Source organism: Rhinatrema bivittatum, chromosome 3, assembly GCF_901001135.1.
Source record: "Rhinatrema bivittatum chromosome 3, aRhiBiv1.1, whole genome shotgun sequence".
NCBI classification, from domain to species: Eukaryota; Metazoa; Chordata; class Amphibia; order Gymnophiona; family Rhinatrematidae; genus Rhinatrema; species Rhinatrema bivittatum.
The window spans coordinates 382,831,964-382,856,169 of NC_042617.1; the positions used below are offsets into that span (position 1 = coordinate 382,831,964).

General features: G+C 41.7%; 1 protein-coding gene across 14 annotated transcripts in view; it reads right to left on the reverse strand.

Annotated features, from left to right (window-relative positions):
• Window positions 1-24,206, reverse strand: part of SENP6 (SUMO specific peptidase 6) — a 448,534-nt gene that overhangs the window by 127,425 nt on the left and 296,903 nt on the right. For all 14 annotated transcript variants that reach the window (XM_029595592.1, XM_029595591.1, XM_029595594.1 and 11 more), the window contains 4 exons: window positions 20,327-20,439; window positions 20,123-20,239; window positions 12,271-12,390; window positions 3,073-3,165 (listed from right to left, as the gene is read on the reverse strand). In XM_029595592.1, coding sequence (XP_029451452.1) covers window positions 3,073-3,165; window positions 12,271-12,390; window positions 20,123-20,239; window positions 20,327-20,439 — 443 coding nt within the window. The remainder of the gene's footprint in view (window positions 1-3,072; window positions 3,166-12,270; window positions 12,391-20,122; window positions 20,240-20,326; window positions 20,440-24,206) is intronic.

Sequence of the window (24,206 nt, forward strand, 5' to 3'; positions counted from 1 at the left end):
ATATACCCTACCCTCAAATGACTTATGAAAAGAATTTGTATTTCTTTTTCTTGCAGAGCTGGGATCTGCTCTAGCTATTGCCTTAAAGGCCAATACTGTTTCTCACATATATACCCTTTCCACAAGATTCGTATATTCATTCAAGACTCCCTGATGTCCCCCAGATTCCCCCAATTACGTTCTCAGGTACATATATTCACAGAACTCACTATTCCAGTTTTTATCTTCATGAACTACACTTCCTTTTAGATCATACTTCCTCTTCACTTAAGAGAAGGAGCTACACACCTATGCTATACATACACATGCAGTTCTGTTCCACAGATCATCATCCTAAAATATCTCTGGTGAAGGAAAAAATACAAATTAATAGATTTATTGCAAAACTATTTCTTTGTGTCACTATGTCTGATAGCACAGGTGCTGGCACATGTACATGGACTGTGCTCGAGGATGCTGGTGGTGAGTGCGTGTAAGATGGAATCTTGAGAAGGATTCAATGATAGGATTTTGAGAACAGCATAAGTTTGAAAGTTTGTGAGATTGGCTCAAGGGTAGAAGGTTTAGAAAACTAGTGGTAACAGGGAAGGACAGTAAAACTAGTCTATGAAAGAAAAATAATCAGTGGGGAAGGAAGGACACGTGAAGGAAAGGCAGGAAGAAATACAGAGGCTGGAAAATATGGAAAGTAGTTAGTACAGATAAAACATGTAGGGGGGGGACTAAAGAGTGCATTTTTTCTTTAACATTTATGCCTAGGGAAGTCAAAATGATTAACAAAGTGAGCAGAGTATTGTTAGACCACAACAAAAATGAGGAGCCAAGAGTGGGTTGCAGTAGAAAACAAACAGGCCGATACAGTAAGGGCGCGTAAGAAAAAGTGCGGCAGTGCCGGGCGCCCGCTCGTTTGCCGCACGCACAGTTCGGATCACATACCGCTCGAAATAGTATTTAGACACAAATGCAAGCCGCGTCCAAAGCGCGCCCATGAAGCGTCCATGAAGCGCAATCCATTTTACTGTATAGAGCGATATACAGCGCCTATAGAGTATCCTGGGTGCGCTGGTACCTGTCATTTCAAATGTCATTTGAAATGACAGGTACCAGGAAGTGGATGGTTCTCCTACGCTCAGGCATCGGGGATTGCCAGTCCTCTCTCCCCCCCTCCCGAAGCAAGGCGCAGGGCGAAAATAGACTCGACATGTTATTAAAGCAAATAGAAATTATAACAAAAGTAAACTTACTGCATGCTTCCAGCAGCCCCAGTCCTCTCTCCCCTCCTCCCGAGGCGCCCACCGCGGCTCCCCTGCCTCCTGGGGGCAGCCGGTGGCAAAAGCGGCTTCCAGCAGCCCCGCCGGCGAAGGTGCATGAACGCACATCCAATTTGGGCACTCAAGCAGCGAAGGCGCATGAGCGCACGCCATGACCTCGGACGTCCATCCAGGCGCTCAGGTCACGGCGTGCACTCATGCGCCTTCGCTGCCTTGAGCGCCCAAATTGGATGTGCGTTCATGCACCTTCGCCGGCGGGGCTGCTGGAAGCCGCTTTCGCCGCCGGCTGCCCCCGGGAGATAGGGGAGCCGCGGTGCGCGCCTCGGGAGGAGGGGAGAGAGGACTGGGGCTGCTGGAAGCATGCAGTAAGTTTACTTTTGTTACAATTTCTATTTGCTTTAATAACATGTCAAGTCGATTTTCGCCCTGCGCCTTGCTTCGGGAGGGGGGGAGAGAGGACTGGCAATCCCCGATGCCCGAGCGTAGGAGAACCAGGCCACACCATGTTACGCGCTTGCTCCAACCCACCCACTTATTTGACCGGAGCCTGCCTATTGCTGTCACATCCCTCTAATGCCAGGGTCAGGGTAGGCGGTAAATTAGTGGGTTAAAGACGCGGCAAAACAGTTGGTTAAAAAGGCGATAATCGGGCCACACGCTACTGTATGGGAGGGAATAGCTAATCCGATCGTTTACATATCATATACATGCCGCGAGCGGAAAAGGATACGTGTCGATTTAAAGAAGCGGTAAGGATTGGTAAAAACGGATAGTGAATCGCGGGTTAGACTTACGCGGCCAAATTGTGGGTACAAAGCGGGTTAGAAACAGGGTAACCGCGGCCACACTTTACTGTATAGGCCTGAAAGAGGAGAAAGTCAGTGGAAAAAGTGATGGAGATAAAAGCAGTAAGAATTCAAGAAAGCATGGGATAAGCATAGAAGATCTTCAGTTGCAAAGCAGTAAAGGGCATATTGGAGATTAACAGGAGTCTATGGTATTGGAACAGGAAGTAAATTGGGAAGACTAAATTAGCCTTACAGTCCTTATCTGTTATAGTCTATGTTTTTGTGTTAAATGCTTGCAGGGTAACAATAAGTAAAGGTGCTGAGAAAACAAGAAAGACAAAGGAATGTAGAGGAACTTTACATAGATTAATACATCAAGAAAGATAGAAAAAGGATGGAGGTAACAGGCTGAAGATGCCTTTATAAAAGGTAAGCTAGACTAATGTAAAAAATGAAATGAGGTGGAGGAAAAGAAATAGGAACAGGGAAGGGGACAGGACGACAAACTGGTTGTCATGAGACACAAATGCAGATGCATGGATGATGGAAAAAATGTATCCAATGTGAAATGCCTTTAGTTATGTCAATTGTGCTTTACAAACTGGCATAACTGAAGTGTTCATGAAACAGTCTTGAACTACTGCTTTTGAATTTTATTTCTTTAGCCTTAACTTCAGATTCAAGCATGAAAGCTTCCATAATACTTCTCCAAAAATATGTAATCTATAAAATATAAATGATTGGAGAAACAGGAATACTACACAAAGCTGGCTCTTTCCTAACACACAAAATTTAAAATAACCTTGGTTCTTTTAGAAATATCAAACAACTAGATATAGAGATCACCACCAAGTATATGCTGGTATAGTTTGTTTTTTTTAAAGAATTTTAAAATCTCCATATTTCACACTAGCTTACTGGACTGCTTTAGGACATTATACTTGTATTAATCCAAGTGGAGTACATAATCTAACACCTTAAACAAAGATCATACTTGAAAATTTATTACATACGCTTCGTTTAGGGGAACAAAAATAAAATCTTTCTGAAAAATATCAACATGCCGTGTCCATGTTCTCACTCTTCCATGTCGCCTCTGCTGTATTCTGCAAAACAAAAAGAAAACAATCACAGTTTCTAGTTGCAAGTTCTCAAATAGTGGTTTCCATTCATTTCACTGGTATCCCATGACATTATTAGTAATGCTGCATTTTCAGCACAGTTTCACTTCAATAATACTTGCTGCACTGTAGTAAGGTTGTTTTGCCATGTTTAGAAGTATGCAACTCTTGTCCTCAAGGACCAAGACAGGTTTTAGTTTTCAGGATATCCAAAATGAATATTCATTCGATATTTGTATTCATTTGGTCTAAGAATGAGATTAATTTATATAGCTTGGTTATCCTGAAAACCTGACCTCTTTGTGGCCAAGAACCAGAGTTGTGTACCCTAATTCAGATAAAGCAGAGTTGCTTATCTGTTCTCACAGGACAGCAGGATGTTAGTCCTCACAAATGGGTGACATAATCACCCAGTAGGTACCAGTCAAAGTTCTAGAAACTTTGACAAAAGTGTTCCATGATTGGGCTCCATCCAGATGATGTCACCCATATGTGAGGACTACCATCCTGCTTGTCCTGTGAGAAGCAGTCCTATCCCTTCCCACCTAGAAAACACACTTGGAAATACAACCATGGCGGAGAACAACTCTTCACCTGGAAAATAGGTCCTAGGTTAAGTTAATAAATAAAATAAATAAAATAAAAAATAGTTACAAGATTACTTCCTGCCACTCCAAAATTATGGTCTTCATCCTATAGAGCGTACTCCTCCAAAGCACCACAGGTATGTCAAAGTGCAGGCGGGATTACAATTCTCTATATTTTTTAACATCATTCATGGACATATTAGGGTAATCCCACCTCCACTTTGGCAACTCGTTTGCTTCAGCTTTTCCAAGTTTGCAAATCTAGCTAGAAATAGGATTTGTTATTTGAGAGCTAGGAGTATTTTGCATCAAGTGCAAACATACAACCACCCCCCAACAAGAAGATATTCATACATATAGCACTTAGCCCCAATCTCATTGGTAGACTCATTTGCATCTTTTTTTGTAAGTTATTATAAAATATTTCTTAAATTTACTTGAATCTTATTTAATCTTAAAATTTAAGTGAGGGCTTATTTTGACCTTATTTGTCTAAAGAATTAATTGTTTTTTTTGGGAGAAATTATTACCTGATAATTTAGTTTTCCTTAGTGTAGACAGATGGACTCAGGACCAATGGGTATAGTGTGCTCCTGATAGCAGTTGGAGATGGAGTCAGATTTCAATCGGACATCAGCACTACATATACCTGTGCAGGGAGCTCTGCTCTTCAGTATTCCCCTCGAAAAGCAATAGTGGATATATGTGTGTTTGGATAACTTGATTAACTTGAACTAGTTAACGTTAATTGTAGCTTGAGACCACCAGTGTCGTCAACTGAGAAATGCCGACACCCAGTAACTATGGGTGTCTTAACTAGGGGTAAATCTGGCTTACCCGTGCTTGTCTTGCTCTCGGGAGTTGTCAACCGAGATTTTTGTATGTTGAGGTAGCCGTGGGCGGGATACTGAGTCCATCTGTCTACACTAAGGAAAACAAAATTATCAGGTAAGTAATTTCTCAATTTCCTAGTGTGTAGCAGATGGACTCAGGACCAATGGGATGTACAAAAGCTACTCCCGAACCGGGTGGGAGGCTGCCCGTGGCCCACTTAGTATCTACAAATAATCAATCTGGAGCAGCTGCTCGATCGCTGAAATGTAAAAATATTGAAAACTTAAATACCGATTTATGAATTATTTGTTGGAACTGGTGTTTAACAACATTTTATGACACCTGCCCTATATTCAGTGTATACTGGTATAAATGAATAATTTGTATAATAATTTTAAAAATATTAAGGAGTAGAGGGAAAGTTTCATATAAACTCATTGGTGTCTCGGCACCACGGTTGTGTGGTGGTATAATCATTAACTGACCCCCTCCTCCTGTGTGCAATTTTTTTTATATACTATAAAAGGGTTTTTTTTCACCTATGTAAACTCTTCCGTGAAGTGAGCGTAAGACTTAATTATAAAGCCATAACAGTGCTATATTTAAAGAGCTGAAAATGCTCTACTTTTGAAATATTATGGAGTAAAGTTCAGACTTCCCTTTATAGTGTTGGTATGCGCTGTCCAATTTCTAACAAAAGTCCCGACACAGTCGATCAGTGTTTCAGACTATAAGTCACTCTTCCGGTGACGGAGTGAGAGCCACCCCGTCAAGAGTCGTATACCTCAAGTTCACCAGAGGCTCACACCGAATGGAGTTTATCCAGATTCCCAGCAAGTTGGCAGCTCTACAATGTTTCATACCCCTGAGGAAAGACTTATAGTCTGAAACACTGATCGACTGTGTCGGGACTTTTGTTGGAAATTGGACAGCGCATACCAACACTATAAAGGGAAGTCTGAACTTTACTCCATAATATTTCAAAAGTAGAGCATTTTCAGCTCTTTAAATATAGCACTGTTATGGCTTTATAATTAAGTCTTACGCTCACTTCACGGAAGAGTTTACATAGGTGAAAAAAACCCTTTTATAGTATATAAAAAAAATTGCACACAGGAGGAGGGGGTCAGTTAATGATTATACCACCACACAACCGTGGTGCCGAGACACCAATGAGTTTATATGAAACTTTCCCTCTACTCCTTAATATTTTTAAAATTATTATACAAATTATTCATTTATACCAGTATACACCGAATATAGGGCAGGTGTCATAAAACGTTGTTAAACACCAGTTCCAACAAATAATTCATAAATCGGTATTTAAGTTTTCAATATTTTTACATTTCAGCGATCGAGCAGCTGCTCCAGATTGATTATTTGTAATTTCCAATCGCTGTACTAGTGGCATTGATTTGTTTAGGTTTGCCACTTAGTATCTAGGCAGTAGAACCTCAAGAAGGTGGGAATGGAGGACCATGTTGCCGCCCGACAGATCTCGGCAGGTGTCAGCATCTTGGTTTCTGCCCAGGACACTGCCTGGGCCCTTTTGGAATGAGCCTTGACTTGCCTGCCTCTACGTAGGCCACCTTGATTACTTCTTTGATCCAGCGGGCTATGGTTGCTCGCGAGGCTGCTTCCCCTTGTTTCTTCCCGCTGTGAATGACAAATAGGTGGTCCGTCTTTTGCATGGATTCCAATATTTCCAGGTAGTGGACTAGGAATCTGCCGACGTTAAGATGGCATAGGCAGCGTGAGTCTTCAGAGTCCTTATGCTCATTTGGAGATGGCAGCAAGATGATTTGGTTTAGAAGGAAATGAGAAACCACCTTTGGAAGGAAGGAGGGGACAGTGCGTAGCTGTATGGATCCCGGTGTGAGTCTGAGGAACAGTTCCCGACAGGATAGCGCTTGAAGTTCAGAGATGCGACGGGCTGAACATATTGCCACTAGGAATGCAGTCTTCAAAGTCAGTGGCCTCAGGGACAGACCGCTTGTAGGTCTGAAGGAAGTTCCCGCTAGGAAGTCTAGTACTAGATTGAGATTCCATAGGTGTACCGGCCACTTTAGTGGTGGTCGGATTTGCTTGACCCCTCTCTCAGGAAGTGGGAGATGTCTGGATGGGAAGATAGACTGATGCCATCCACTTTGGCTCTGAAACAGGCCCCTTCTTCAGGCCGTCTTGCAGGAATTCCAGGATCATGGGAATTTTGACTGTCTGGGGAAGGATGTCATGGTCTTCACACCAAGCTTCGAATATTTTCCATATTCGTATGTAAGTTAAAGATGTGGAAAACTTGTATGCTCGGAGCAAGGTGTCAATTACTGCCCTAGAGTATCCGCTCTTCTTCAGGCGAGTCCTCTCAATGGCCAGACCATAAGAGAAAATTGAGTTGGATCTCCTTGGAGGATCGGTCCTTGCTGGAGCAGGTCCCTGTGTGGAAGTAGGTACAGGGGGTTCCCCGCCAGAAGTCTTCGCATGTCTGCGTACCACGGCCTTCTTGGCCAGTCCGGGGCCACTAGGAGTACTAGCCCCCTGTGGTGTTCTATCTTGCGGATGATCCTGCCCAGTAGTGGCCATGGAGGAAAGGCATACAGCAGATCTTCCTGTGGCCAGGTTTGGACAAGGGTGTTGATCCCCTGGGATTGAGGGTCTCGACTGTGACTGAGGAAGGTGGGAACTTGGGCGTTGGACCGGGTTGCCAGAAGATCCATGGCTGGGGTTCCCCAGCGGTCTATTATCAACTGGAAGGCTGTGGTTGACATACTCCATTCCCCTGAGTCTAGACTTTCTCTGCTGAGGTAATCCGCAGTGATGTTGTCTTTTCCCGCGATGTGGGCGGCCGAGATCCCTTGCAGATTTGTTTCTGCCCACGTCATTAGGGGGTCCATTTCCAGGGACACCTGTTGGCTTCTGGTTCCTCCCTGGCGGTTGATGTAGGCCACTGTTGTGGCGATGTCAGACATGACTGACAGCTTCTCCTCGGAGTCTATGACAATCGTAGGCAGGCTAGTCTGACTGCCCGGGCTTCCAGTCAGTTGATGTTCCATCCAGACTCTTCCTTGTCCCCTTGCCTCTGGGCCGTCAGTTAGTGGGCTCCCCACCCTCGTAGGCTCGCATCCGTGGTGAGCATGACCAAGGTCAGTGAGAATAGCCTTACTCCATTGCTCAGATGGTCTTGTAGCCACCAGTTGCCGTAACTGGAGGCGGACTGTGTATCCCTGGGACATCGGGTTCCATCGTGACAGTAAGGAATGTCGTAGTGGTCGCATGTGGGCCCTTGTCCATGGTACGACTTCTAGGGTTGATGTCACGAGTCCGAGGACTTGTAGGAAGTCCCATACTGTGGGGTGAGTGCCATTCAACAGTTTTCTCAACTGGTCTTATCAATTTCCTTCTCCTTGTAGGGGGAAGAATGACCTTGTCCTGTCGGATGTCGAACCGGACTCCCAGGTATTCCAGAGATTGGGAGGGCTGCAGACAGCTCTTGGTTGTGTTGACGATCCATCCGAGGTTCTCCAGTAGATTCTTAACTCTGGTGGTCATCTGATGACTTTCCTCTGGGGATTTTGCCCTGATCAGTCAATCGTCCAGATACGGGTGAACGAGGATTTTTTCTTTCCTCAGTGTCGCCGCCACTACAACCATGATTTTGGTGAACATCCTTAGGGCTGTAGCTAGCCCGAAGGGTAGCGCTCAGAACTGGTAGTGATGGTCCAGGATCGTGAAGCATAGGAAGTGCTGATGATCGTGATGGATCGGGATGTGCAGATAGGCTTCTGACAGATCCAGGGAGGTCAGAAATTCTCCCGGCTGTACCGCCCTTATGACTGAGTGTAGGATTTCCATGCGGAAGTGTGGTACCCTCAAGTAGCGGTTGACCGACTTGAGGTCCAGGAAGGGCCGGTACGTTCCCTCTTTCTTGGGAACGATAAAATAGATGGAATAGTGCACAGTATTTCGTTGGTGCATGGGCACCGGTGCTATAGCCTTTAAGGCGAGCAATTTGGACAGTGTGGTTTCCACTGCCGTCCTCTTGGAGGGGGCGTGGCAAGGAGATTTAACAAATTTGTCTGGAGGGATGCTGTGAAAGTCCAGAAAGTATCTCTCTTGAATGATGGTTAGGACCCACTTGTCAGACGTTATCTCGACCTATCTTTGGTAGAATAGGGCAAGCCTGCCCCCTATGGCTTCTTCCTGTAGATGGATCTGTTGATTCTCATTGTGAGGTGCAGCTGGGGCCTGGATCTGAGCCGGCTCCCCTCTTGTTGTGTTTGTTCCGAAAGGACTGGTCCCTGCCTGCGGGGCGAGGTGCTTGGTATGTATTCTTTTACGGTCTAAAACGCTGTGATCCTCTGCCATTGGATGTTCGGGGAGAGGGGCATTGGCTTCTTTTGTTCTTGTCCTCCGGTAACCTAAGTACTGGAGACACGCCCCATTTGTCGGCTAACTTCTCCAGTTCGCTTCCGAACAGGAGGGTTCCTTTAAAGGGCATTCTCGTGAGTTTCATCTTGGAAGTTGCGTCAGCTGACCAGCTTCGGAGCCAGAGTTGCCTTCTGGCTGCCACAATGGATGAGATGCTCCTGGCTGAGATGTGCACCAGGTCGGAAGTCGCATCCGTGTGGAAGGATATTGCTGGTTCTAATATTTCGACGGGCGTGGTGGTGTTCCTGGTCAGTGACAAGCATGCGCGTGTCACCATGGCACAGCAGGCAGCAATCTGCAGTGACATGGCTGCTGAATCAAATGACTGTTTAAGGATGGGTTCCTGACGTCTGTCTTGGGCATCCTTGAGTGCTGCTCTTCCTTCGACTGGAATGGTAGTGTGCTTTGTGACAGCACAGACCATGGCGTCCACTTTGGGAAACACCAGGAGTTCTTTGGCTGAGGGTTCCAGTGGATATAGGGCTTCTAGGGCCCCAACCTCCCTTGAAACTGGCTTCCGAAGTACTGCATCCAGGTCAATCAGTTGCTGTACGGCTTGCAGCAATGGGAAATGGTGTGAGGTCTGATGGAGCCCGACCAGAAGAGGGTTCATCTTTGGCTCCGCTGTGGCGCTTGTGCCTGGGATGGCCAGCTCCTTCAGGCTCAGGGACACGAGGTCTGGTAGCTAGTCTTTGGATAAGAAACGCATCACGATTCGGTAGGGTTCCGTTCCTGGAGGAATTTCCCCTTCCTCCAGGGAGTCTTGGTGTTCCTCCGAGGTGTCCGTGTCCCCTAAGGTTAGGGGACACGGACACCTCGGAGACCCCCCAAACCTCCCAGGCCCCGAGAAGGGCCTGGGAGGTTTGGGTCCTCCAGTGGAGGCTGTAGCATCGGTGGTGCCGATTGTGCTTGGACGAAGGTTTGCAGACCTTTAAAGAATTCCACCCAGGAAAAGGTTCCTGGGTCTATATTGAACCCAGCAACATTCCTAGAAGGCCCCATCTGGAGGGCCAAGCTGGAGATACAGAGGTCCGGGGTACTATCTGTGGATCCAGATTCCTGTACTGGCTTGGGGGGGGGGGGGGGGGGGGGGGGGGAGACGACCTTGCCCTGGTTTTTTCCCAGAGCCGTCTTGCACTGTAGGTACAGGGCAGTAGCCTCTTCATGCCTTGCAGCAAGCTGCGAGGGTATGCTTGCAGGCCGGTATGTACACTTACGTAGATGTGCGCGCAGCCGAACTTGTGCACCCAACGCTGTTGAGCGTGTCGCTATGCGCCCGGCACCTATGTGCGTGCTGCTGTGCGCAAGGCACCTATGTGCACGCCGCTGTGCGCACAAGTATGTTATGCGCCCGGCTCACTGCGGTGCGCACGGCTCAGTTAGGTGGACAGTACGGCGATTAAGGGGGGAAATGGTGCCGGCGACCACACGAGCAAGATGGTGACACTGCCCCCCCCCCCGGAGGGTCTCCATGTGGGAGGACCCTCGAGCTGGATTGGATCTAGCCCAAACTGGGCTGATCAACCCGATGGGACAGGCGCCGGTTGGCGATATGTACAGTTATCAAAGCCTTGGAGACCGGAGACTTAAGAAAGTTTTCTACCTTAGCTTGTCTCTGCGTTTCCCGGTCTGGAGCCAGGCGGTCTCCGGCTGCGGGGGGAGAGGGAATTTACCTTCACCGCCGCGCTCGGTCTTGCACCCGCTGCCTCTCAGCCACTCCTGTTCCTGGGGGCTAAGTCCACGCAGGGAACCGGCTACCGGACCAAGGCTTACCTCTGAGGGATCTCGGAAATCACCTCAGGAATTCTCGACTGGGGGAGGGACCCTTAGGTATCACCGCAGGAGAGCGGGGCTCGTCTGTAGAGGTAAGATTGTTTCTTGTTTGGATTTTCTTCTTTGGTTTGGATTTTCTAACGCTGTGCAAGCGTGTGTATAGTCCCGAACTGCTAAGGAGCCGGAGAAATACTGAAGAGCAGAGCTTCCTGCACGGGTATATGTAGTGTCGACATCAGATTGAAATCTGATTCAGTCTCTAACTGCTATCAGGAGCACACTATACCCATTGGTCCTGAGTCCATCTGCTACACGCTAGGAAATATGCAATTTTTTCCCTGCCCATTCCAAATGGTCAATAGTCTATAAAAGTGGACTTGAGATAGGGAATTCAGGTGGGTGCATGGGAAGAACTAACAAGGAAACAGCTCTACCATGCTCTCAAACAGCAACTAATGTATTTCAAAGCTCAAACTCCCAAACAGGAAAGAAGATATTTTACAGTTCAATCACATTCTTCTCAGAAAAAAACAAAAAAGTTTATCAGAACCCAGTTTTTAATCGAAAGCAAAGTCTTGTTCTCACCAGCTCTTGCTTTAGCAGCAATTTCTTCAAGACAATAGGGGAGTGGATGGAATTAAATACTTAGCTGGAAAGCCCAAAGGAAAAAAGAAAAAGGAGGTAGCAGAACAGAGTGGATAGAAGCTTTGTCAAAAAGAAAGGTGTCAAACAGAAACTAGGGCCAAAATATTTTGAACCAAGCAAAAAATGAGTCAAATTTATTATGAAACCAATTTTTTCTCTGCCCAGCACAAAGTCCATTTTTCAATATTTTGCTTAAGTGGCATAGAACTGACAAATCACCCTTTACATCATTTTTCAGGGAGATGTGTGTGTGTGTGTGTGTGTGGGGGGGGGGTGAACTTGAAAAGCCATATGAGAAAAAAATTTAACACAAACGTGCCATCACTCCATAAAAGCATAGAGGGAAATTTTAGAAAGCATTTCCTTGGCTAAAACAATGTCACCCACAGAAATTTATTTATTTTTTTTTTTTTTAATTTCTCACTCAATGTGCACTTACCCACATATGCCCTGTCACATGCATAAGTTAAATTGGATTGAATGGAGGTATTCCTTACAGAAAAGGCGTTTACCCTTAACATGCACACCTTTGGATTTTAAAAAGCATGTACATAAAAACTCATGGGAAATTTAGCAGGGTTAACTCAAGCGGGTAGCTTTAGTGGGATAATTTTCATAATGTGTAAATCCATTCTGAAAACTGGTTTAACTTATGCGCACATTTGCTGATTAACGTAATCATGTTACAAAATTACGCCCATAATGCTCCTGATTAACCATTTATCATAGCAGCACAACACTGCTATATTTACTATTCTCCATTAAATGTCTTCAATTTCATGGCTGCTATTCTTTCAGACAAACATTCTTGAAACCAAAGACTTACGAAAGATTTGCAGTTTCTTGAAAATTTCTTCTCTCTCTTTGATTGAGGCGTTTATAGAAAAATGAACTGAAAATATGAATTCTGTCAGCATCTTTTCTCAGTTTTTCAAGCACTAAATACCTATGTAAATAAAACATAAAAATGAAATCTGATTTTTCCGTTAACATTTGTCAGTTATGCTTTCATTCGTAAAGAACAAATTGGTACTTGTGCATCTTGAAAATTCCAAAGTAAATACCCTCCATTTAAGCTCAGATACTGATCCCACACACTGAAAGTAAGTGGAGGTGCAAGGATGCCCTACCCAGCTAAATAATGGTTTTGCCACATCAAAGAATATATTAAGAATCAACTGACCATATAGTTTTAGGGTGCGTTTAAGCTGTATTTCCAAGTTGCTAACAAAAAAGCCAAGCGACTATGTTGCTACAAAAGAAATTACTAAAATATAGAACATTTTCCTCAAATGCACTATATTTTAGTCTTATGTACAAGAAACACATTAAAATCACTCAGTACAGCTCCATGAAAATTGGGAAAACAGATAAATGCAACAAAATGTGTAATCTGTCCTAGAATCCTGATGGTATTAAGAAATTTTAGCTTTCTCTTAAGAAAAATAATTCTTTAGAATAGCAAGCTTACCAACAGAACTCAGAATAAAATGTAAGTCTCATAGGAAGAGGTAAATAAGCAAATTGTTTCCAACAGTAAAATAAAGAAATAAAGTCAGACTGAAGATGATTGAAAATGCAGACATTCAAGATCCCATGCAGTAAAACTCAGTGGGTGCACTAATGTTATTTAGTATGTGCTAAATGTAGCATACTATGCAACAACTTAGCATGTAAGCTAAACAGGTGTCACAAGATAATAGCACATACACATTAAAATGTATGTGTGTGTATATAAATAAAGGAACATCACATGCAAACAGGGTTTTAGCATGTGCACGAGAAATGATGCAATAGGCTTCTTCTTTGTGCACTAGTTAACTCTAAAAATTAAACACCAGCCTCAGATCAGATATTAAACCTTTATTGTACATGCTAAACTTAGAACTGTCTAGCTGCCTTTGGAAATCCTATCTGCAAATTAGCTCAAAATGAACTACATGATTAGCACAGGAAATTCTCTCTCCCCTGAGCACCTGCAATGACAATCTTCTTCTCTCCCCAACCGCCTACCTTCCAAAATCCATCCATTCAACATCATCCCCCTTCTCCCAATAACCAAATACACTCCAATCTGCAGAGGAAGATCAGCTCCCCCACAACGAAGCACAAATTCTGTTTGACGGCTTACAGTTCTAGAGGATACCCTGTCTTCATAGCCAGCTGGGATGAGGAAGCCTTGTCACAATTCTGCAGCTGCCAAATGCCAACTCATGGAGATACTATGGGGTGAATGTCTGAGGGCTAATGGTGTTAGAGGTCTGATGGCGCTTTTGGCATGGTAGAAGCAGGTGATTTGGGGGCAGCCTGGGAGGTAGGATAAAGTCCCCTTATGCTAACTATTCCTTTCACTTCAGCGGTTAATATAGGGGATTTGTAGAGGCAAGTAGCATGCATGTTATAGTTTTTAGAGCTAACATGCACTCTCTAGAGATGTTTTAGCGCCTACATTAAACATTTTTTTTTTGCATATCATGTTAAGTGACATTATAGCATATGTGTCAAATTTTTACCAACATGCGGGCTATGTTTTATTGCATAGGTCCCTAAGTTGTGTTTTAACATGAATATAAAAAAATATACCATAAACATTCAAATGCACTACCAGATTGAGGCAAAACTTGCTACTACCATAAAAAAAAAAAAAAAAAAAAAGACAGGAAGAAAGTTTCCTTTGTGTGAACCTGGAATTGAATTATTTTTTTTTTATAATTCTTTATTTTTCAAGTTTTCACACATACATTACACAAAATGTTTAACTTGTATACAGAAATAATACTGAGTATAGGGAACTCACTTAACAATATTTGAAACACTTCTATCACTTCCTTCAAAATATTCAGTATCAATTAAAAAGAAACCTTAAGTGAACCCTCTTAATCTTATAGAGCGAGTAAAAAGTAACATATAATCTATTTATAAGTATAGGAAAAAGTAAGATAATCTTCTATTTATTTATTGGCCTGAGTATCATTTCCCAACAAAACTCTAAGATGGTCGGGGTTAGTAAACTGGTAGTTATGTCCCTTATACTTTATAGCGCATGTACACGGATATTTTAACATAAAATGTCCCCCGGCTTCTATCACTTCTTTCCTATAAGCTAAAAATTTTTTCCTTCGAACTTGCGTATCTTTAACAAAATCTGGATATATCCAGATTTTCTGTCCATAATAAGTTTTTTCCCTATTCCTAAAGAAAAATTTTAAGATATTCTCTATCTGAGACTAATGCAAATGTTATAATCATTGTACCACGATTTTCAATCTTTAACTCTTCCTGAGAAGTCATCAAAAAGTCTGTGAGGTTCATAGATTTCTCCCTATTTTCATTTTGTAGGTTAGCTTCCTGTTCTTTCCCTTGCTGATCTAATTCTTTTCCTCTGATCTTTACTGAGCTCTTCAAAAAGAAAGCTCTTGCAATAATAGGCATTCCTTGTTCAGGGATTTATTGAATTATTTTGTATTTCTCTTTTATTTTGTACTCCTGGGATTTTTCAAAGACTGTTGAGAATATGTTGGCAAAACAAAGAGATTATACCAATGATCTGGGACAAAGGTCTAGAGCCAAGAGGGGCTTTAGGTGCAAGAGTGGCTTGGAATCTTATTCCTATTACATATCCTGGGGGGCAATTATGTTTGAATATGGAGGTAGTAAAATACAAATTAAAGATGGGATTGCTAAATGTGTGGGCATTTAAGAATAAGATGTAATTTATGACATTATTACTGATGTGAGTCTAGATAAGTTAGTCCTTACTGAGAAGGACTGGAGGAGGAGATCTGATTACTTTTACTCACCTGAATCCCCCTGAGAATTTTTCTAGAGTTTTGAAATAAGGGGGAGGTGTTGCTGTCATTTACCATAAATCTCTACAGATTCAGCCATGTGATGAATCATTTAAAGTGTGTCTGATTGTTGTTTAAGTTGAGGTGTATTAAGTTATCCTTAATATATTGCCCACCTTTGCAAGACCAGGTTCTGCTTGATAAGTTGAGTGAGATGGTTTACAAACTTCCAGTAAAGATATGCTGGTATTTTAATATGGAATTGTGAGAGGCACATGAAGTTGTAATGCGATTCAACATCACGATAAGTGTTTTTTCACTTTTCTTTATCTGTGGATATATCTTGACGTGAATGAATTGTGTGGACTTTAAATTAAAAAAAAAAAGAACGAAAAAAAGCGAAAAGAAAAGAAAAAAGAAAAAACCGTTAAGGTTTACAATCGTTTAATATTAAGCCATTGCAACACACCCGATGATTATACAATATATATATGGTGAGCTATTCACTTTGTAATGGGTTACAAATCCCATATATATTTAAAGTGAATGAAAGGAACATACGTTGTTAAGATTGTGCTCCCGTATGAGGGTTGTTGCAAAAAAAATATATGGTCATTGGCATCTTAAATAAATGTGGTTTATTATAAATAAGGTATTTTAATATCCACACAGAGGCTTCAAAGAATAGGAATATGAGAAATTTTGAATGCCATGACAGATCTGAGGTTTCACCAACTGATCAATATTTCTATTTATATCGCACGCCATTCTCTTGATCTGGTTTTCTCTTCAAAATATGATTTTCTTTGAAATGACTGTGGGAGGTGCACTACTGTCTAGGACAGATTATTTTTAGTGCACTTTACTTTTGAAGCAGCAATAACTACTACTCTTCTTTGTATACAGAGAATTGCAGTTGGGGATTGGACGTGTCGATGTTAATCACTAGGAACCATTTGCCAACTCTGTCTCTACTGGTTCACTGGAAGAACAGGTTGATGAATGGGTTTTTAATTTGCAAAAAGTGGTTGATCAAGTGGCCCTTTTAATAGTATTGAGGACGAATCATACAAGAAGGCTCCAAAGTATCATTCGGGACTGAGAATAAGCAAGTAGCAAATGACATTTGAATAGGTAATGAAGGTAGGACAAATTTAAAATGTGCCGGGATGCATGTTGGGCCTTGATTATACATTATAAGGAGTTGATAAAGGAGACCAACATTTTATTGCTGAAAAGTTGAGGTCTGCTTAGAAAAGACAAAATGTTTTCCCAACAGTAAGGGTTTTTTTGACCATTGTCGACTGTGGGTTGCCCCAGAAATGAGCAGTCAAAACAGGAGGGTAGGCTGTGTAAGAAAGCCGTTAGGATAACAAAATAGATTAGACGCCACGAAATAGTCCAATCTCTGAGCTTATTAGAATGGAGACATGATCTTTGTATGTATGGAGATTGGACTATTTCGTGGCGTCTAATCTATTTTGTTATCCAGAAATGAGCAGTCCAGCGTCAGGAGAGTCAATCCAGACCACTGGTGGCCTATTCTAGACACCTTCCATTCAGATTGAGCCCTTCGATGCTTGTGGCCAGTGAGGCATGAGAAACAGGAGAAGCCTCCGATACAAACATGGAGTGAGAAGCAGGAACAAAGCAGGAATCAAGAAACCCAGACAAAACATGCAGGAGCATGGAAACTGCCTTAGTACAAATAGAAGTTCATAGAGGACACAAGATGGCCACTGGAGGAAAGCTGAGCTTGGAGGACTGGATAGATAGTTCAAGCAGCTCACAGAATCACTTGCAAACCAGACAAGAATTGAGCAACAGATCCTTACAGGTTTGGCCTCTTGCCAAGATCATAAGTCAGGGAGTGATGTTAATAGGTTTAATGGTGAGTTATTCGCACAATGTTTTGAGAATAAAGTCAAACAGACAAACTGCTTTTTTGCTGTCAAGTGCATTACATGATGTGGTGGATGAACTGCGAGAAAGTCTGTTAAACAATCAGTTTCTAGCTGGTGCACTTCAGCTTGACTCTGGTGGTTTTCAGATATTTGTGGCTGAGGTGATGGGGGAGAAGCAGTGAACTCTGAAGTAATTGAAGACAAAAGGGAAGTGGGATTTGTTGCATATTCTGTAATCTCTTAAATGCATTTTATTAAACTTCTAATATAGATCAAACCACATGGTGTCAGATTCACTAATATCTAAGTTGATAGCGAGGGATCTGTTGTTATCTATTGTGAATGAGAGTTTGCATTAGGGAGGGTACCTGGACCTTTACAGGTAGTTCTAGTCTGGCATGTTTTAAAGAAACAAGGTTTGAATTCCAATGTGGTGTTCCATTACTTTCTGGTTTCAAACTTATTTTGTCCAAGGTTCAGTTTTTACATCTCTAGCAAGCTGGTTTCCAGAAGAGTTAAAGCTCAGAGGCAGCTTTATTAAGTACAGCTAATGGAATTGGACTGAAAATGAATAAAGATTTTGATGCTCTTATCTTTATGTTTGATATTTCAGCTGTATTTGATTCTGGATCAATTTTATTGCCCTTGCTTTTTAATTTGTATATGGCTACCTTGATTGAAAGCTTGACATCTATTTTTTTTTTTGCAGTTGACATTCAATCAATTGTATATCCAGGCATTGAACAAGTGGTAGCAATTTATAGACAATCTGTTCAAAATTCTGTGGGTCAGTAGCTAATTACATCTACGATTAAGGTATTGTGGCAAATGAAGTCCCTTAATATTTTACCAGATTTAGAGAGGATTCAAGTGGTGCCGAAAAACTGTTTGCATCTTAGCTATGTTTATTTAATTCTTTATGTATCGCTGTATGATAAGTTATCAATACAAAGCTAAAGCTCCTCATTGCTTAAAACATTTTATCACCTTTAATGGATTCTCTAGTTGGTTCCTCTTTTGTCCCAGCATGACAATTACATGCTAAGATTACGAGCCAGATTGTTTATTGTTCCTCTTTGGTCAACCTCAAAAGATTTCACTTTGTAGAAAATATAGCTGCTCTATTTAGTTACAGGATCCAAAAAAATGGGATCACATTAATCCTGCTTGAGAAAATGTACATTGCTTACCAGTGCAGCTCAGACTACATTTAAAAACTGCAGCACTGATTTACCGTATTTTTCGCTCCATAAGACGCACCTGACCATAAGACGCACCTAGGATTCAGAGGGGGAAAATTTAAAAAAAAAAAAAATTGTGCTAAACCGGCTCTGCGTCTGGGCGTCTTATGGAGCAAATTAGGGGAGTGCATAGTTTTTTTTTTTCTCCCCATTTTGTTTTCGGGTCTGGGGAGGGCCATTTCGGTCCACTCCCCAGATCAGAAAATTTTTCTTTCTGTGGGAACCCCCAAAACCCCCCCCCCCATCCCAACCCTTTAAATTAACAACCTCCACCCCCCTGACCCCCCCAAGACCTGCCGAATTAATTTCCTGCATCCCCCCACCCTCCTGACCCCCCCAAGACCTGCCGAATTAATTTCCTGCAACCCCCCACCCTCCTGACCCCCCCAAGACCTGCCAAACGTCCCTGGTGGTCCAGCGGGGGTCCAGGAGCGGTCCGGGAACGATCTCCTGGGCGTGAGCCGTCGGCTGCCAGTAAACAAAATGGCGCCGACGGCCCTATGCCCTCACTATGTCACTGAGACCGACCGCTGCTATTGGTCGGTCTCAGTGACATAGTGAGGGCATAGGGCCGTCGGCGCCATTTTGTTTACTGGCAGCTGACGGCCCTATGCCCTCACTATGTCACTGAGACCGACCAATAGCAGCGATCGGTCTCAGTGACATAGTGAGGGCATAGGGCCGTCAGCTGCCAGTAAACAAAATGGCGCCGACGGCCCTATGCCCTCACTATGTCACTGAGACCGACCAATAGCAGCGGTCGGTCTCAGTGACATAGTGAGGGCATAGGGCCGTCGGCGCCATTTTGTTTACTGGCAGCCGACGGCCCACGCCCAGGAGATCATTCCCGGACCCCCGCTGGACCACCAGGGACGTTTGGCAGGTCTTGGGGGGGTCAGGAGGGTGGGGGGTTGCAGGAAATTAATTTGTCAGGTCTTGGGGGGGGGGGGGTTTGTAAGAAATTAAGTCGGCGGGGACTTGGGGGAGTTGGGGGGGGGGGGTGTTTGTTAGATTTTTGTTTGGTTTTTTTTTTATATTCGCTCCATAAGACGCACATACATTTTCCCCCCACCTTTGGGGGAAAAAAAGTGCGTCTTATGGAGCGAAAAATACGGTAAGTATCTACATGGAAACGGACTACCATAACTTGGCATGGCATAAGCCTACTCAGGCTTTGGATTCAGTTTTGCAGATGTTAATATCTTCTATTGAGACTGCTTGACTTTCTATTACATGGAGTTCTGGAATGTGCTTCCATCAGAGGCTTGGAATGAGAGTACTTATTTAAGATTTAGGAAGCTTGTAGACATGACTTTTAAAGGTGGCCTTTTAAGATGCTTTACAAATAATTATTTTAATTTATATGGGGTTTTAGAGATGCTTGGGGAATGGGTGTTTTATAATTATATAATGCACCTATGATGATCTGTGTGCTTTTAGAAATGTGACCCACTGGGATATCTAGAGGGAACTGCAGGCTATCAAGTAGAAAATAAACGCCTGAATAAATAAAAGTTAGAAAAGGAAAATTACATATCTGATTTGAAAGGCCCTGGACTTGAAAGATTAACTTTTAAACAATATCATAAATTATAATCAGTAATGCAGAAATATAAATCATACCTTATTGTCACTTAAAAAGAAAAAAGATCAAGGCATAATAAAGTTGTTCTGAAACTTCTACTATGAAAATATTCATCTTAATAAAAATTACACTGGCATCTTTAAAATGACAGAAAACTTACTTTAAATAGAAATCAATAATAACATCATTTAAAAATTCCCCTTCATTTAGACAATGGAGGTCTTCATTGGTGACAGTAATACCACCTTTAGCAGGGGGAGGAGGATAAACTATCAACCTGTGAACAGTCAAGAAAAAAAAGATTAAACAAAAAAATTAAGCAAGAATCTAACAAAAACTTCCCAATGTATGGAAATCAGCCTACTTTTCTATAGGACCTATAAAAACTGTGTGCGGTTCCTCAATTTCATCATCTTCATCAAAAAAATGCATCTGAGCAGCGGTGTGCTTCTGCTTCATTCCTGATTCAGATGAAACCTAAAAGAACAAGTATGAGAAAACATGTTTTCTTGTGATAATGGAATACAGTTTTTAGAAACTTAGTTTCAACTAGTTAGAAATATTTACAATTTGTGCAGTAAATTTCAGATTAGACAACAATTTTAACTGTGAGTAGCTAATCTCATTCAATGAAATGATTCTAGCTCAATCAGTTCTTAAGTTATTTCGCTGAATTCCAAGTCAGGTATTCAATCACCACATGGCAGATCCCCCTGCTTAAAAAACCCCAAACCAAAACAAAAAACAAACAAACAACTAAACAAAGCCACCAATAAAATAAAACAAACAATTCTAAATTTTGGGTTAACTATTGTGGAAAGAACATGATACTGAAGCCCATACTGCTTGACTATAAATGCTAACAATCAATTCAAACACAGGATTCAATCTTAACTTCTCACAATGAAGCTGTTCAATAATAAAATACATCAAACATCATTATTACACTTTAGGTAAATACAACCATTTAATTCTACAGAAGTCTAAATTTTGAAGTGTCTTATTAGTTGAACAGAATTTTTAGGATTAGATTTACTTCACTTTATCAATTTCAGAATTAAAATATAATAATCCATGTTCTTCCTGTTTTATTTAAAAATGATTACTGCCCTCCCACAGAAGTGCCCAAGGCAAGGTACAATAAACATTCTCAAATTCTAAAAAAACAAGAAATCAGTTACACAACAAGAACAATCCATCAAAAAAAACATCAACACACAGTAACCTGTTACATCAATACAAAACAAGGTGCAAACTGAAAATATGATTCCAGTCAATGTACTTGAAGCTTGAGCTCATATTTGGAAAGGCAAGTAATTAAATCTAAAACCTAAATCCAAATCAATGTCTATTCCCATGCATAAGCACATAGCCCTTGGAGGAATTAATATCAAGGGCTCACAAAACTAAGGCAGATAAAGACAACACCAATCATTATTCACCCTAACCTAAATTAATGAGGTCCATACATTCAAGTAAAGAGCTACATTTTTAATAATTTAATAAAAGGAAGTAGCACTTTTATAAATCTTTTCTGGAAGAATATTCCAGAGGGTAGGCACATGTTCTATTCTGACACAAAATACAAACAAAGGGCAATTCATATACACAATTTTCATGGTCCTAATGACATGAGATAATCAAAACTTGATAAATATGCATCAGCAAGCCAGATGACGTACCCTTGCATATACGAGCCACCTGGACCTCTATATCATTTGCGCTATGCAAGAGTCTATTTTTTTCTTTGCATTTAAAAATTCACATAATTGAAGATGTGAGTAGTAACAATGATCCCGGCTTAACAGAGGCCAATGTTTCACATTAGAGCTTCATCAGAAGCACTGTGATGTCACCAACTTCAGTAGTTTTCCATATTTAATCCAGATTCTTTTAAAAAATTCTAATGAAAATAGAAATAATTATAAAGAGCTTATACATGTGTAAGTTAAAAAATACTTATGATTGGACCAATACCATAACTCCTGAATGCAAAATGTCTCTTCACGCTATCTGAAGGAACAGCAGTAGCTGCAATCTTGTTCAGTACTTATATAGAACACTGAACTGAACAGTCAAACTTTGATGTACAAACATAACCAATAGAAATCCAGAATCAGATCAAATTGTATCAGACATCGCACTAATGCACCATTAGTTCTTCACTGTGTTGAAATGTCGCATGATTTTGCTCAACTCAGATTCTGTGCTTTACAAATGATCACTCCTTAATGGCAAGAAGGTGATTTTGATAAAAAATTATTACTATCTGAGCAAAGATGGATTTATAAATTGAATACTATGAAACCCATGGGTCTCAATTCAAAATTGGATTTGAGTGTCTTTTTGTGAATGGGATTTAAGGCGGGGCTCCTGGTGGTTTGATTGGAAAGGGGCATGTCTCATGAGAATTGTCACCGATGTTTTTTTGTTGTTGTTAAACAGTGAGAAAACCTTGTTCACTTCAAAGTACTTACATCATTCTGATTCTGGATTTCTATTGGTTATGTTTGTATGTCAAAGTTTGACTGTTCAGGTCAGTGTTGTATATAAGTACTGAACAAGATGGCAGCTACCGCTGTTCCTTCAGATAGCGTGAAGAGACATTTTGTGTCCAGGAGTTATGGTATGGGTCGAATCATAAGATAAGTATTTTTTAACTTACATACGGGCCAATTCAGTAAAATGCACAGCAGAGCCGGCGCTCCGAGGCGAGCGCCCACTCTCCTGGGCGCGTGATTCTCTATGCAAATGAGGGCTCGTGGTAAAAAGGAGGCGCTAGGGATACTAGCGCGTCCCTAGCACCTCCTTATTGGCAGAAGTGGCAGCTGTTAGCGGGTTTGATAGCAGATGCTTAATTTTACCGGCGGCTGTCGAACTCATCGACAGCTACGGGTTCGGAAAACGGACGCTGGCAAAATTGAGCGTCCGTTTTCTAACCTGCGGGCAGATTTTTTTTTTTTTTTTTTTTTTTTAAAGATTTTCTATTTTTTTTTATTTTTGGTATGATATTAAGATGGAGGTATGATATTAAGATGGAGGGTTACAGAAAAGCCGTTTTTTCTGCTTTTTTGTACACTTTACTGGTGCTGGCCGAAATTAAAATATGCGGCTTGGCTGCACATTTTACTTTCTGTATTGCGGCTTGGCTGCACATTTTACTTTCTGTATTGCGCGGGACTAATATTTTATCATATATTTTGAACTTTTATATACCGACATTCATGTGGAGAATTACATATCATATCGGTTTACAAGCATTTGATGTTGAGGGTGCTATTAGTTTTGGGGGGGGGGGGGGGGGTGTTGGACGACCAAATGGGTGCTAACAGTGCGCTCGGCCTGAGCCGATATTTAATTTTTTTTTCATTAGACTTTTTGAAAAGAATCTGGATTAAATACTGAAAACTACCGAAGTTGGTGACATCACAGTTCTTCTGATGAAGCTCTAATGCGAAACATTGGCCTCTGTTGAGCTGCAATCATTATTATTCACACCTTCAATTATGTGAATTTTTAAATGCAAAGAAAAAAAAGAATTGAAAAAATAGACTTTTGCATAGCGCAAATGATGTAGAGGTCTGGAAATGCAAGGGTATACAGTCAGGCTTGTTGCGTATTTATCAAGTTTTGGTTATCTGATGTCATTAGGACCATGAAAATTGGATATTTATATGAATTGTCCTTGGTTTGTATTTTGTGTCATTTTGAGTGGGAATTCTCGGCTCTTGGATTGTTTTGCACTGTTCTTTTCTGAGCCACTGAGGATGTAACATTGTGCCTTGAAGGAATAACCAACAGGTTCTCATTCTGCATTCTCAGATCGAACTGGAATGTACCAGGAAAGCTGAAATAGCCAAGACTCAGGTCAGTAAGAACCTTCAAAATTACACATACCTTAAATTGAGCACAGCTAATTACTGGCAGCCAGTGTAGCTGCCCAATGAGGAGAAATATGGTCTCTCAGGCCAAATCCAACAAGCACATGCGCTATCATGTTCTGGACCAACTGCAACTGCCTCAGTGTCTTGATGGGCAATATCATAAATAAAGTACTACAGTAGTCCGGGGTAACAATTGAATACTTTAGAGTAGCCAAATCAGAGGTCTTTAAAGTAGAGTTTTGGCTTTTTTTTTTTTTTTTTTTTATCAGTTGAACTTGCCTAAAGGTTATTCTAGAGACTTTGGTAATATGACATAGCTACTTCACTAATGCACAATGCCTTATTTGTCTGGGTTTAACT